This window comes from Marmota flaviventris, chromosome 12 (assembly GCF_047511675.1).
Source record: "Marmota flaviventris isolate mMarFla1 chromosome 12, mMarFla1.hap1, whole genome shotgun sequence".
In the NCBI taxonomy this organism is placed as follows: domain Eukaryota; kingdom Metazoa; phylum Chordata; class Mammalia; order Rodentia; family Sciuridae; genus Marmota; species Marmota flaviventris.
Window position 1 is genome coordinate 34,151,800 of NC_092509.1, and position 15,370 is coordinate 34,167,169.

General features: G+C 33.7%; 1 protein-coding gene across 1 annotated transcript in view; it reads right to left on the reverse strand.

The window, feature by feature from the left end:
- Nucleotides 1-15,370, reverse strand: part of Plxdc2 (plexin domain containing 2) — a 431,569-nt gene that overhangs the window by 84,604 nt on the left and 331,595 nt on the right. Inside the window, exons 8-10 of the mRNA XM_027928684.3 lie at nt 15,012-15,111; nt 2,998-3,093; nt 2,672-2,753 (exon numbers count right to left, since the gene is read on the reverse strand). Coding sequence (XP_027784485.1) covers nt 2,672-2,753; nt 2,998-3,093; nt 15,012-15,111 — 278 coding nt within the window. The remainder of the gene's footprint in view (nt 1-2,671; nt 2,754-2,997; nt 3,094-15,011; nt 15,112-15,370) is intronic.

Below are 15,370 nucleotides of genomic sequence, written 5' to 3' on the forward strand. Positions count from 1 at the left end.
CAGAAAATTTGTACTTTTTAAAGTAATCTTTTGTGATGAATTCCTCCTGTATTTCTATGACTTGCTACCTTTCTTTCCTCCATTAATTGTAAAGGAATTAGAATTATGCTTTCAATATTACACAGGCATCTTAGGCATACTGGGATTCTCTTCTACATTCTTCTAATGCCAGTTTCAAAACCATGTAACTTTCTTTCAGTGTCAACTACAAAAAGATTTGTTTTTCCAGTAGCATGTCTACCATGTTCCAGAAAGCAGTGAAGATTAGCTTGCCTAATGCACCATCGGCCTGGCAGGTGTGAGGCAAATCAGGTGAGCTCAGGAGATCAAAAGTTGAGAGTCACACAGATCAAAGTTAAATTCCAAAGTTTCACTGAAGAGGTCTGATACCTTGCACAGACAACATCACCAATCAACCCCAGTTTCCTCTGCTACAAAAAGGCTTTAAGGGTAATATTTGAAAATTCCTTGGCATAATATCTGGTTGAGAAATATCTTAATAAAATGAAAATGTTAATAGTGGAAGCAGATTCCAATCTGTGGATATATTTTGATTGCCAAAGTTGCTTGTTTGAAAAATTACACGTGTATTTCCATTGAACAATACAGAGTTTTTTTTTTAAAATGTTAGTGGTATGTATGTTTCTAGATAAGTCTCCAAATCCTACATTTATTATAACATTATTTCAGTCAAGCATAATCATCTTCTGGCCAGGATGGTCAATGGGTGTGGGTTTTCCTTGGGGTTTTCTGGCTTTAGCATCAGAAGTCCCTCATCCTGGGAAACCCTTTGGCCTCAGAAAAACCTAATCATGGTATATTTATTTGAAACCTAATAATGATTTGTTCCTTCATCTTTCTGTAGTACCAGGCACATTCTATGGTCTTTTCCTTTAACAGACCTGGACTTGGCAAAGGAGGTAAATGAATAACCATCTGCAGGTCCTGTGCTAAATGCTAAGGATAGAGGTCTTCCCAGGATGATGACCACTAAACTTGATCTTGAAATAGGTATAATAAGGCCAATCAGGTTCTTCCATTTAATCATTTTGGGCATTTTTTTTCATTTCAGAGTTCAGTATAACTGAAGTATACATGTTAAAATCCTAGCTCTTTAGATTCCCTTTAGTTGTAGCTACCCAGCTTTTGATTAACTTTTAATGTGCATGTAATCTTTATGAAATCTTCACAAAATGTAAACATAAATGCCCATCAACCTTTGATTTTATAGCAGTTCCTCCCACTCTGGATATATAACTAAGTTACAATCTGTTTTGAAAAATGCTAACTGCCTGCTTGTTTTCCCATTATTTGAAATTCATTTCCCAAGGGAAATCCTAGAACAACATGTTAAATTGAAAACAAAACTGAAGTTATCATAAGTAATTTTGTTCTAGTCACAATATTGCAGCAATTGCCCCAAAGTTAGCAAGTTAAAAATGTTTCCTAAAGAGTACTTGTTATCAAAGAATTGACACTCTCTTTTCCACCCTTCAATGACTTTAGAAGCCCTTCTCATCATATCTTTAGCATGGGACAAATGTTGCAGCTAGTGAATAATAAAACACAGACTGCTGATGCTCTATGGCAGCAGCATCCACTGCCTAAAACCATAAGTGGCTGATTTTTCATAGACTCTGAAGGTCAGAAGGGAACTTATTCCAGACAGATTGGAACCCCATGGGGGGGCAGAAACCATGTTGCTATTATTTACTGCTGTGTTCCAAGCAACTGGGATATAATTGATGCACAAAATGGTTAAGCAAATAACAGAATACATTTATAAGCCTTCATCTGGTCTTTCCAACAGAAGGCAAATATCTTTACATCTACTTAAGAGTCTTCCCCAGATCCACCAAGGTTATAATCCCCTTTTCAGAAACTAAGCAGGTATTTGGGTAGTTGCTTTCTCCTCTACATCAGCTCAGTTTACATTAATGTCTGCAAGTGTTTAGTGGAACTGGGTCCATTTATCACACCAGGGAACAGCAATCTGCTCTTCTACATCATATATCTCCCACATCATCCAATGTCAGAAAAACTCTAGGGACCAGACAGTCCTTTTTTACCATCCACAAAAATCAGTAAACCTTTTTGACAATCAGCAAGTTATACAGCTTAAGTTTCAAAATCAGCCACAATGTGAGGTCAAAGCCACATGTTATATTTATGTAAAGGTCAGATAGTGTCAGCCTCAAATTACATCTCTAGTCTTCAGTAATAAAATTTGAGATATTGAATAGGAATTCACTAAACACCTGCAAGTGGTGATTATAGTAATTCATCTTTGCTCTGGGAAAAGTATCTCAGATCATGCTTTCTTTAGTATATGGATACAAATCATCATTTATAGATTCAGCAACTACGTCATCATGTATGTTAAATCTATAGAAAATTATAAATGTATGCCAGAAAAATATTACAACTACAATAACTATAACTATGAAGGTTATTAGTCATTTTGAGCTTCAGACATTGGGATATTCTAAAATCCTCTCTTCTGAGCGCTTCTTCTTCTTCTAGCATTTTGGTCTTGGCATATATATATATTCACATATATACACTTGTTAGTGTATGTATAATTTACACACTTGACATACCTTTAAAATTCAATGGGAGAGAAGAGGCAACAGTCTGTAAATTTTTAGGATTCATTGTATTATTTTTTTACCTTTGAAGTTTACTACACCAACTGCAGTTGAAGCCGATCTGAGAGGATACACAGGGGCCACAGCCATTAAACTGAAGACATGCTAGGAAATAGAAGAGACTCATCAGGACTAACTGCGGGAGGCAAGGGGAGCAGGGTAGGGGTGGGGAGTCTGCTTGAACCAAATAAAAATAATCATCTATCCCTATACATACTCAGGATCAAAATAAGCAGGCATGCCAAAGACAATTATATAATTAATATAATAACTATAATTACTGAATAGACTGGATCATCAGGCTTGCAAAATCATTTTCCCAACTAACTGTGTTCACACATTAACTTACTCGGTAATGGGGTCATCTCCACAGCGGAAATATTGGTGATTTTTGACATTTGTAGCTCTACTCGGTGGTATTCATAAATTGTTCTTCTTCGAACATCTATAAGAATAAAAATGGAAAGAAAATCAACCTTTAAAATTTCCCCACTTAAAAAAGGAGCATTTTAATATTGGATGTAGAATTAGACACTTTTGATGAAGATTCAAAATAAAGCTTCATCCTACAAAGTAATCGATTATTAAAAAAACTAAAAATATTAAAAACCTTGTGTCTAGTTACCCAGAAGTGTGGTTATCAATGAAGTTGTAAAGGCTGATTAGGGTTTGGACCTCTCATTTAGCTAGCAGGCCTCCAACTCATTATCACTCAGGATACTACAGATCTCTTCTTGATAGATTTATATGTGTTGAAATATTTGACACAGGAAGGCAAGATGATGACACCATGTCTCTCAAACTAGAGCTGAAGTGAACTTTTTAGGGATGGGTAATAGTTAAAATTTTTCACAGTTTAAAGTGAATACCAGAATACCAATGTGACTGCTTTAACAGTCTCAAATAAAATCCTTTGAAAAAAGTAAAAACAGAGTTTAAACCAATTTTATGTAGCATGCTGGCTACAGTTAATAGCACTTTATTATGTGTGAAATTTAATAACATATACATTTTAAGTGTCCTCACCCACCATATACAAGTTGTGACAATGTGAGGAGACAGATGTGTTGATTAGAATAATTGTAATAATCAATTTATAATGTGTATCTATAGCAAAATCATTGTTTTGTATGTCTAAAATACAGAATTTTTACTTGGCAGATATGCCTAGATAAAGTTTGAGGAAAAAGGAAAAATAATTTTAAAAATTGGTATTATTGTATATTAACATATAGCATACATAATTAATATATATCTTATATAAGGAATTATATTTCATGAAGTTTATTTATCAACAAATCCATCAAAGTCCCTGAGGAAGAAGTCAAATGGAAATCTTGGCAATAACCTTAATAATTAGAAATCAGATAAATATAAGCAAACATATTTTACAGTGAATAAGAACGAACACTTAAATGTCAGATATAATTTTTGTCTAACTCCAATGTGGCAACCAAAATTTGTGCTGGTTATATACTGCATATAATTATCTAACTTTCTATAGATCTAAATACACAAAAATCACACTCAGGGGGCTGGGGTTGTGGCTCAGCGGTAGAGCGCTCGCCTAGCACGTGTGAGGCCCTGGGTTCGATCCTCAGCACCACATAAAAATAAAATAAAATAAAGATATTGTGTTCGACTACTACTAAAAAATAAATATTTCAAAAAAATCACACTAAGGCTCTAGAATCAAGCTTCTAGATATTTGTCGCCATTCTCATCTCAGAGGAAATTAAATTTGCATTGAAGTCATTAGGACCCAATGATGATCTCCTCTAAGATACAGAGCAGAATGGCCCATAGGAGAGTGAGCTGCCTTTTAGTAAATGCGTCCAGAAAAAGAAAAATACTGATACATCCAGGAGGTTGCAGAAGGAGGCCAAACGTTTACTTATAGCTATCATATATCTCTACTTTCTCCACTGATATCCTTTCACCCATTACTCATTATTTACCACGAAATTCTACTCCAGAAGAGAAAGAAGGATGGTAAAGAAAATAGATTTTTCAAGGCTGGAACTTGTACTAGAGCCACTCACTAAAAATATGTTTAGGTTATCAGACTAGAAAACAGGTTAAAAATTCTAATCCAACTATTTTTTTAATATAACTTAAAGTACCATATACATTTTTCAAAGGATACACTACATCAAAAATTAGAGAAAATGCTGGTTTCATTACATAAGGTTCCTTGAGGCATATGAACCTTGGTATCTTTAAAAAAAAAAAAAAACTTTTAAGGCAAATAAAATGATTGCTTAATTTCCTGCTTTTTTCTAAATAGGATGAGTTCCTAATATATTTCTTTCCCAAGTATTTTGCTAAGCAATTGAGTTCTCAGAAGTAGATAAATAATATGGTTTTTCCATCAAATACTAGGATGGGTGTTCTTGAGTTTTCCTGCTAAAAAGTCTTGCAGAGTCTATGATATTAATTGATGCTTAAGAAAACAGTATTCCATTTATTTTGTATTATACTTTAAAAACCTCAACTACTTTGATAATAAAAGAAAACAGTCATTAACCAATATATGCAATTTGATATATAAAATCTTTAAAACATGGGATTTCACTGGAAGAAACAATAGAAAGAATACTAGGAACTTAGAATCCTCCCAGTCAGGAGGGGGTCATAGCTACCTGATCCACTACTAATAGCCATACCTGCATGAAACACTGCATATAGTAAAGAAGTGGGAAAAAATACAATGTGAAAATTTCAAAAGTAAGTAGTGTACTTTGGAAAGGAATACCCTTATTTACATGATATAAGACATCCACATGTATCATTTCTTCTTCTCTGCAGAAACTGAGGGAAGAGGTGAATGCTTCCCTATTGCAATAAAGTACTTATGTTCTATAGTTAAAAAAAAAAAAAAAACTCAGCTACTGACTGTGACTAGAAAACTGCTGGGAGTTAATTATTGATCAGGGATACGAAGTAAGGGAAAGAGGGATCTTTCTATGCTAGTTCTATTACCTGTTTGGATATTCCAACTATTAGGAGGAGATTAATTTAACAAAACCAAAATTAATGAGAATGATTTTTGTTTGATGACCTGCCAATCAATGACAGTTTCCAAATGGTCATTTCTGCAGAATTTCAGAGACACCTCTGTCAAAAACAAGTCGTTAGGAATTACTGGTCGGCCCTGCCAATGTGAGGAGCTTTCATTGGATTCCAGAAATGGATTTAGCTCAAGTGCATTCTTCGAAAAATAAGCCAAAAAAAGTAACACCAAACTTTTAGTCTTAGTGGTGGAAATACAACTTCAACTAGTGTCTTACAAAACCAAGATTAAGTACATTACTCATCCATCAGAGTTTCTTAAAGTAAAAAAAATAAATTCAATCTGACTGGATTCATACATACAGAAAACAGACGTCAGTGATTGATCTCTTAAGGTAATATGATTTGAAGTGCAAATACTGAATTGAATGTTTGAGAAAGTCAGATCACTTATCAGCAGGAGAGACACAGATTTACCATATGAAAACACCAACAATCCTCTCCAATTTATATCTATCTTGACTGAAATGAACACAGACTAATGAATATCCTGTGGCATAATAAGCCATGATGTAGTTTATTTGCCTTTCTAAAAAGCTAACATTCACACAAAGAAGATCTGAGTAATTTCCTAAATTGCCTATACTTACATTTACATAAACATTATAAAAATATTGTCTGAATTATCTCATAAATAATTTGCTAATATTCCTTTATTTGTGTTACTAACGCTTAATGGTTGGCTCCATAGGATTATATCTTATTTCTTTTTAGTTCAAATTGAGTCCAACTCACAGCACCAATTATTGAGTACTCTTTAATATAAGTAGCGTGTATTGCTTAGCTACAAGGTTCATTCTCAGCATGAAGCTCAGGAAAAAAGAGACTCTTGAGATTAAAAGGACACTCATAGCAGTTACAATCTCTCACATGAAAACACAATGCAATAACAGAATTAGCTAGTTGGAATTGTTAAATAAAATACATAGAAATAAAAAAGGCATTAGCTTCAACCTTTATTCTCAATTCCCTTGGTAGTTCTAATTCTATTAAATAATAATGTAATTAAGCATTAGATAAAACTACATAAACCTTAAGTTACCATGAAGTGCTAATCAAAACCTCTTTGGTTTTCCTCTCATTCCCTCATTGCTTACAAAGTTTCAGGACATTACTGAAACCTCAGTGTCCAGATGTCATAAGTTTTTTGAGCATGCCTGAAGGAAATTTTTTTTTTTTTTTTGGTACGTGGGATTGAACCCAATGGCCTTAACCACTCAACCACATCCCCAGCCCTTTTTTATATTTTATTTAGAGACAGGGTCTCAATGAGTTGCTTGGGGACTTGCTAAATTACTGAGACTGGATTTGAACTTGTGATCCTCCTGCCTCGGCCTCCTGAACTGTCAGGATTATAGGCATGAGCCACCACACCCACATTCCCAGCCTCAGAGATAAGATCTTGAATGATCCTCACATTTCCTTCCACATATATGTGAATAATGGCTTGAACCAGTTGCAATTCCTGACTTCCTTCAAAACTCACTTTGCCCCCAAAAAGAAAGCCAAAACCAGGGCACATTGTGACAGTGGGCCACTGTGGCACATGGACTACAGACCTGTGACTAACATCATGGTTCCATTTTCCCAAGCTGCCTGGGTGAACAGGTATCTCCTAGGTGCCTCCTTGCTCCTGAGACTTATGAGATACTGTTAATACATTTGCAGTGTCATTGAATCTCATGTCATTAAAACTCAGTTATTAAATATAATTTTCTTCCAAAAATAAAAAAGATTGTCACTTCATTGAATGAAATTTGATAAAAATATAAGATTTCTTCATCTTAAAATAAAATTTCTCTCTCTCTCTCTCTCTCACACACACACACTCTCTCTCTCTCTCTCTCTCTCTCTCTCTCTCTCTCTCACACACACACACACACACACACACACACACATACTCAAACACATAACATTTAGTGCTAAGTCACTAAATTTTTTTGGTCCTCATGTGAAAAAGAAAAAAAACAACCTATATTTTTAACAACCAAAACACCCTGTAGCAAAATTCAACTGGAAAAGTTAATGTGTAGGCATATTTATAAATGTGTAAAATGAATATTAATTAAAAATAGAAATAGTCTCTGTGTGGTAGGAAACTGTAAGTTAAAACAGAAATACTTCTTATGTAATAGGGGGAAAGTAATAAATAATTAAGGTGAGGAAAAACATAAATTCAAAAGCAAATATGAAAGAGAAAAGTAGAAAATCTAACATATGAAGTTGTAATTTAAAATAAACAGGCAGATGAGGCTGTGTAGAAAAATTTGACTTTTAGATTGCTTTTGAGTATTGCCTGGGATTATTTCCTGTATCTTTTAGAGTAAAGCAACTGCAGAGTGGAGTTCAGCAAGAAACTTTTTATTCACTGTTTTGAATAAAATAGAAGCACATTAAATTGGACTTTTCTTTTTATACTAATTAATCCTGTTATTTATAAAATAACCATAAATACACATTTATTAAATGAATATTTCAAAGCCTTGAAATTTTAATAATGTATTAAGATACTTTTTGTGAATTTAAGATTTTATATTAGAAATAACATAATTCAAATTTAATAAATCAATTGTATGACGACTTTAAATTGATAATTTTTTTCTTCTCAGAATTCAGTATGAATGAAATATGAATGAATGAATGCATAAATAAATAAATAAATTTTATTAAAAGAAACAGCTTGCCTACAAGTTCTGGGAAGAAATCTTTTCGATTCATAGAAACTCAGAAAAATTCTCAAATGTGTTAAAATTGATTGATCAGTGATTTCTAATGTCCTCCAAATTTTGAAACTTTTACTTCTCCATCATAATCAAGTCAGGGTGAATATATAGAATATGTTAGAAACGTATGAATTAAAATAATAAGATATCACTTTGCAAAATGTTATTCATCAGAGGCTATTCCTTTCCCTCAAATATCATGGTTTCCATTTATCCCTTTTTGGAGTTTTTATGATTTCGTAAATACTTGAGAAGCGTCTAACCTAATGAAATTGTGCCATAAAGGGAAGCAATTTCATCTTCTGCAGAATTAATAATTTTGAAGGGCTTTCTATTTGAAGGAGAGCAAAGGTAAGATGAGACAACTTACTGAAGATTTATGGATTGATCTGGCCTCAAATGCATGAAAAACCTGATAACTTTGAAAAAAGCAAATGAGGCTCAGTACATCTGAAAGGGCTTGAAATGGATTCTATAAAATATTATGAAAGAAAAAAAGACTTTTAAGTTTCTCCATGATTGTCTGTTTTCCATAGTTTTGATCACATGTTAAAAAATTATACTTGCTGAGTAATTATAATGGATGTGTTCAATCACCAAATGAAAAGTAAGAATTATTTTCTACAGGGAAAATCAGGCATAATGGTTATAGTTTAAAAATTTGCCACTTAATCATATCTAATATTGTAAGGCTTTATAAAAAGCAAAGGATAAAGAAGGAATGTTATGGGTAGCTATCATACTTGAAATTCAATAAGTAATTATTTTATTTAAATATGTGTTTATGGTCTATTGATGGAAGACACATGTGGCTATTTAATGTAAATGTAATTAATTACACCCAATTTAATAAAAACAAAAATTCAAATTCTCAGGCTTGCTAGCCACAGTGCAAGTGCACAGTATCCATCTAGATCCTGCTAAAAGGGTCAGATTCAAAACACAATCAGAAGCACAGGAAAATCTTTGGAAGAGCACATTGATCTATGCTATTATTTCTTTAAGAATTCAAGCTTAAAATATTTTGTATATTAATAACCAGAACTCTTTTTTCTTGTTTAGTAATGTGATTTTATTGACACCCTAAATAATTTTGGTCAACTTATTTGAAAAATCATCACATGGTCCGGAAGCTCTGTAAAATAAGTCCACATGTGCCAAATTATATACAAATATTCCTGAGAGTTCAATGATCTTTTAAGAAATTGTCAAATATATTTGCTCTGCAAGTTAATTGTCAGTTCTATTTCTGAAGATGTTCATGGAGAGTGTGAAATAATAACCTAGAAAGCAAAGGCATGGTGTAGCAGGAACAATGTCAATAAATTTAAAGGAGCAGATGCTAATGAGAAAGGACTTGCCATTAAGAAAATACCAAGTGCAGGTGAGCAGAATAAAGTGGAATATTCTCAGGGATTCAGAAACAGTTACTACTATGACTTGTAGTAGAGCCATTCAAGTTAGGTCACTTACTATCCCTCTTGGTTTCTATTGTTAGAATTCTGCAAGTGTGTGTTACAGCCACTTTCTCACTACTAAAATAACACAGCCTTAAATTTTTCAAATGGAAGAACCACATGGCATAGATTTTAAGGGTTTCTTGCTGGAAATGCTATGCTCATTAAGCTCAGAGGGTAGAGAAATCATGGCGATATGATGTGGAAGTTCACTCAGCACCTAGAGGTTAGAATTCAAAATACTAAATTGAAGGAGAGACCTAAGTGGTACTAGGAAGAATCATGCTTGTATCCGGAAAGAACTCTGCAGTATGCGCAAAAGGATTTGAAAGGACATAAGCTGAGACTGAGAAGGAATTTCTTAAGGCTAGCTATTTAACAAACGTTATGAAAAGTATAAATGATCTATGACTATATGAAAATATTAAAAGTTTCTGGCAATCAAAAGACAATTAGAGCAACAATGCAATACTAAGTACTGCTTATCAAATTTTCAAAGTTTAAAAAATGATATTATCTGAAAAGGGGTATTTCATATAATGCTCATAGGAGAGGTTATTGGTACATTTACATAAAACAGTTTGTCAAATACATACAAAACACTATCAGCACTAAACATCTACAAATTCTTTTTAAAGAATCAAATACATGTAAAAATTTATAAACAAGAATGCTCAGCATTGTTAAATTATTATGAGAAATAATATATAGACCAATTAGTGAAGGAAAAGTTTACATATATTATGAAATAAAGGGATTTGTTGTAGCTATTAATATTTTATAAAAATTGTCAGGCACAGTGGCTCACACCTGTAATCCCAGTGGCTCGGGAAGTTGAGGCAGGAGAATCACAAGTTCAAAGTCAGCCTCAGCAATAGCGAGGCACCAAGCAACTGAGTGAGACCCTGTCTCTAAATAAAATACAAAATAGGGCTGGTGATGTGGCTTAGTGGTCAACTGCCCCTGGGTTCAATCCTGGTACCCTCCCCAAAATATATTTTAGACAAATATTTAACAGTGTAGAAAAAAAAGTGTTGTATATTTTAAGGGAAAAACAGGCTACAAAAATATTTATAGCATAATGCCACTTTTCTTTGTGTGCATGAATACTGTAAATGAAAAACAAGACACAGATACATGAAAATATTGTTAACTCTTTTTTAGTACATCTTCTTTTTTCTTCTTTATGTTTTCCATTATTTTTAAATTCCCCTGAATTAAAATGCACTATGCTTCTAATGGTATTAAATATACATTTATATTCATATTTCTGAAATGAATAACTGAAGGCATTACATGGAGACTCTTTTTCTATATGTTTCTGTAGAGATTGAAACAACTGATTTCTGGGATATTTTTCTGTCCCTAAAGTATCACAGAAATATTTTATGAAAAACAGAAAGTGATTTAGAGGCACAAGACCACACTGCAGAAACATACTAAAGTTACAAGGAGACACTAAAAAAACAAAAACAAAAACAAAAAAACCTACACAATGTCATAATCAGACCAACTGAGAGTTCCCTCTTGACACTGAGTCCAAGTGATATTTTGGAAATTCCTTGTGGGCCCACTCCAAAGGGCACCCAGGCTGGGTGATGACATCTGTCATTATTACTGTCACCTAAAGTGATGCTGATAATGGGGGAAAGAGCACTGCTCGCCACGTCCAAGCACACTGATTACTTTGTGTCAGTTGCTGCAGACTCAACACACACTGTATTAGGTACCAAGATGCTCATTATACAAATAAAGAGAATTGTAGGAATTAAATAATAAATTCAGGGCCTCATGACCAATATTCACATTACAACATCCCTTATACATTTTATCTTTCATTTGATTTTTTTAATTATAAATATTGATTTTACCATATGCTTTTTAATTTGGGGGGAAGAGGAAAGAGTGAATAATTTTCCTTATAACTTTGGAACTATTTATCAGTTTACTAAAAACTCATGAACTTATTGGATAGAAAACCAGCCACTTTAATTAATTATGCTCAAAAAGTTAACTGAAACAATTTATAATTTGGAAGTTTTTTTTTGTTTTGTTTTGTTTTGGTACTGGGGATTGAACTTAGGGTCAATTAACCACTGAGCCACATCCTCAGCCCTTTTTTTTGTATTTTATTTAGAGACAGGGTCTCAATGAGTTGCTTAGCAGTTTGCTAAGTTGCTGAGGCTGGCATGGAACTCATGATCCTCCTGCCTCAGCCTCCCAAGTGGGGATTTCCTGCATGCTCATGGCACCCAGCTTGGAAGCCATTAAAAAACTAAAGAAAAAAAATGAAGTTTTTGCTGTTGTTGATGATGATGATGGGTAGGGATAAAGCTTAGTTATAAATAAATAAAAACATTTACAGCTTATTGACTGCTTGATCAAATCTTCACCAAATCTGATAAGAATGGTATAGTAATGATGATTCCATTGAGAAAAATTAGTCTCAATGCTGTGACCCACATTTTCATGCTGTCATGGCTTGGTTGTACCAAAATCCTGGGTTCTATACCCCATGTAACTAAAATAGTTAAAAGGACAGAAAATTGATCTTATGAGAATCAGATTCAATGCAATGCTTCTTGGAATACAGAAGAAATGAGATTGCCCATTACTTGCCTAATGGTCTACTGTTTCCTAAATCCACTCAGGGAAAGAGAAAGAAAAATTCATAACAAAAATAAAAATATTTAAATTCCCTGCAAGGGCTACTTGAAATAGCAACAGTTGTGAAATGTGAACAGAATGTTGGAAAGAACTTAAATATTTCCTTAAGTTCTAATTGTACAAATAAGAACATACAGATATCTAGTCATCTTATTTCTCAAGAAAAAAAATAATAACTTGTATTATACCAACCTGGGGTTATCCAAATTTCTGGCATAAATAATTTTTTTTTCTTTTTAGGTGAGAATTCAATGCAATATATTTCTCCTCTTACACAGAAGCTCATATAACAGACACTGTTGCACTTTTTGAAGTGGGAACAGGTTTTTAGGGAGATTAAAATTTTCTGTTCCTGAAGTGAATTTTAAGTAGAACACATCAATTCTAATTTTCTTGATTCAATATGGTCTCATCTAATGGCAGAGAGGGGAGCATCAGAGACTCAGAATTTCCTTTCCTTCTTGGCTAATTTTCTCAGGATTGAATAGTAAGGTCAATAGGAAATATGAATTCCATCCTAAGCAAACAAAAATATCTGAGAGAAGATTTTCTCTGAATTCAAGTCCCAGTAATCTTTTAAGTTGAATGCTGAGTCCTGAATGTTAGACATAATCTAGTATCAAAATTCATATGAATTTTGCCGATTTATATGATAAAATTTACATTTGGGAAGATATTTTTTCCCTAAAATTTAACAGTTATCCTTTTACAGCAAAACAAAGCATCCAAAATTTGCATTTTGAAACCTTGACTTCTAAGTACAGTTTTATCCCAGAGAACACACATAAAACTTCCATATTAAAATATATTTGTTAAAAATTATCTTGTACTTTGCTGTTTTTTTCCCCCTCTCTCAACAACAATACATCAAGATAGCAATGTGGAATAAAATACTTTCTGAGCAAGCTACAAATAAAATTCTTCCCGGCATAGAAAGAACCAACAAATAAACTAAAACTAGTGTTTCCTTTCTCTTGTGCAATAATTGACTCAAGTCATGCTTGATTTAACACCTCTGAATGGAAGAATGTGAGAACACTCCTCCCCAAACAGAAGCCAACCTTGGCTCTCCCAGGGCTCAGCCTCTTATTTAAGAGCTCTGTCAGGATGCCTTTATGTTGCCTGCACATACTAATATATCCTTGTTTTGTACTCCATGCAATTTAGTTTCTGGAAAATCTGCCTCAATTTAACAATTCCCTTGGATATTACCTCCCACAAATTCTAAGCTAACAAGGGGAAACACCAAAGAAGATGCACGTTCATATCTGAATGCCATTCTTAACTTAGATAGCCCTTATAACATTTCCAGCCAATCCATCGCTCTGAAAAGTCTAGTTTCCACCCCATTTACTTTCTGTGTTTGAGAGATGACATAATTAAGCAGAATCAGCTCAAGTCAAGACCGAACAGCATACGCATGTGATAAATTGAGTCTACGGCTATAATGAAATAAAAGAAGAAAAGATCTTTTGAACAAAAGGGAAAGAAATGATCTAATCTTGGGATATATTTTATTGCCTGTTGCTTTTAAATAAGCACATTTAGGACCCAAATAAACAAAAATCCCAGTACTAACACCCTGAGCATTCTTCAGTACTCTTCTGGAAGTAAAGGAGGTTGAAAAAACTGAGATGGTTTCAAAAGATAGCTATTTACACAGTCAGAATAGCTACGAAATGCAGTTCACATTTTGACATTTTCCTTCCTTTTTTCTATCCTCCCTCCATCCCTCCCTCTCTTTTGGTGTTGGGGATGAACTCAGGGTGTCCTACATGAGGAGAATTTTCTCTACCACAGATCTGGACACCAAGCAACATGATTTTCTAACATCATGAACGGTTGTCCAAAATAACACATACATTTTAATTCTACAACATATAAACTAGACTAGATAGGTAAGAATGATTTAAGAGGGGAGGATACATGTCACATGTCTTTTCTGGTAGGTCTAACTTCACTCAAACTTTCATTTACTTAAATTTATACTTATTATTTCATTTTCCTTTAATCTCTCAAACAGTCTTAAACTAGTTAAATACACAATAGCCCAAAGTTGATTTTCTTCTCATCAACTTATTTTAAATAAATAAATAAACATAGAAAATCATAGACCTATCAATCAAATAATCTGTCACTGTTATAGTTATTAGTTGATAAAAGAACTATCTCTGCTCAACCCAGCCAACTATCTCAAAGAATCCAAAAGTGCCCATTCTTGCCTGAGCTATTCAATTCCTACTCACCTATATTTATTAGTTCAAGGGTAATGGAGATAGCCAAACCCAATAGGAGTTATAAACTACACAGTATAATTAACAAGCAGCAATTAGCTAAGTGATTTTTTTTTTTTTTTGGTCCAGTTACATCTGCCTGAGATCAATTTTCTTATAATTTACCCTCACAGAAGGCTCACACTTTGCAATTACCCTTCTTCTACATACTGGGGATTTGTTGGATCCTGTGGACAACGACAAAAGCGTCAGACAGCCCCACTTTCACGGGATGATTGGTTGAACTTATCTGTGTGACCAAGACAGGAATCTGGAAAAGAAAAAGCAGATTACTTGTGTTAGACCTGAATTTCCTTTAGGCATTCGGAGTAGGATCATCTTGCTCCACGCACAAAATTGGGTGACAGAGATGAGGGAGTAGAGGAGGAGCAGGAAACACAGAAGACAGATATATGATGCCTCAAGGTAACATCAATTTAGAGACATTTGATGAGTTAGAGACAAGAGAGTTCCTAGACCTAGAGATGGTTGCTTGAGATGGAAAACCATAGATTTTCAACCAATTTAAC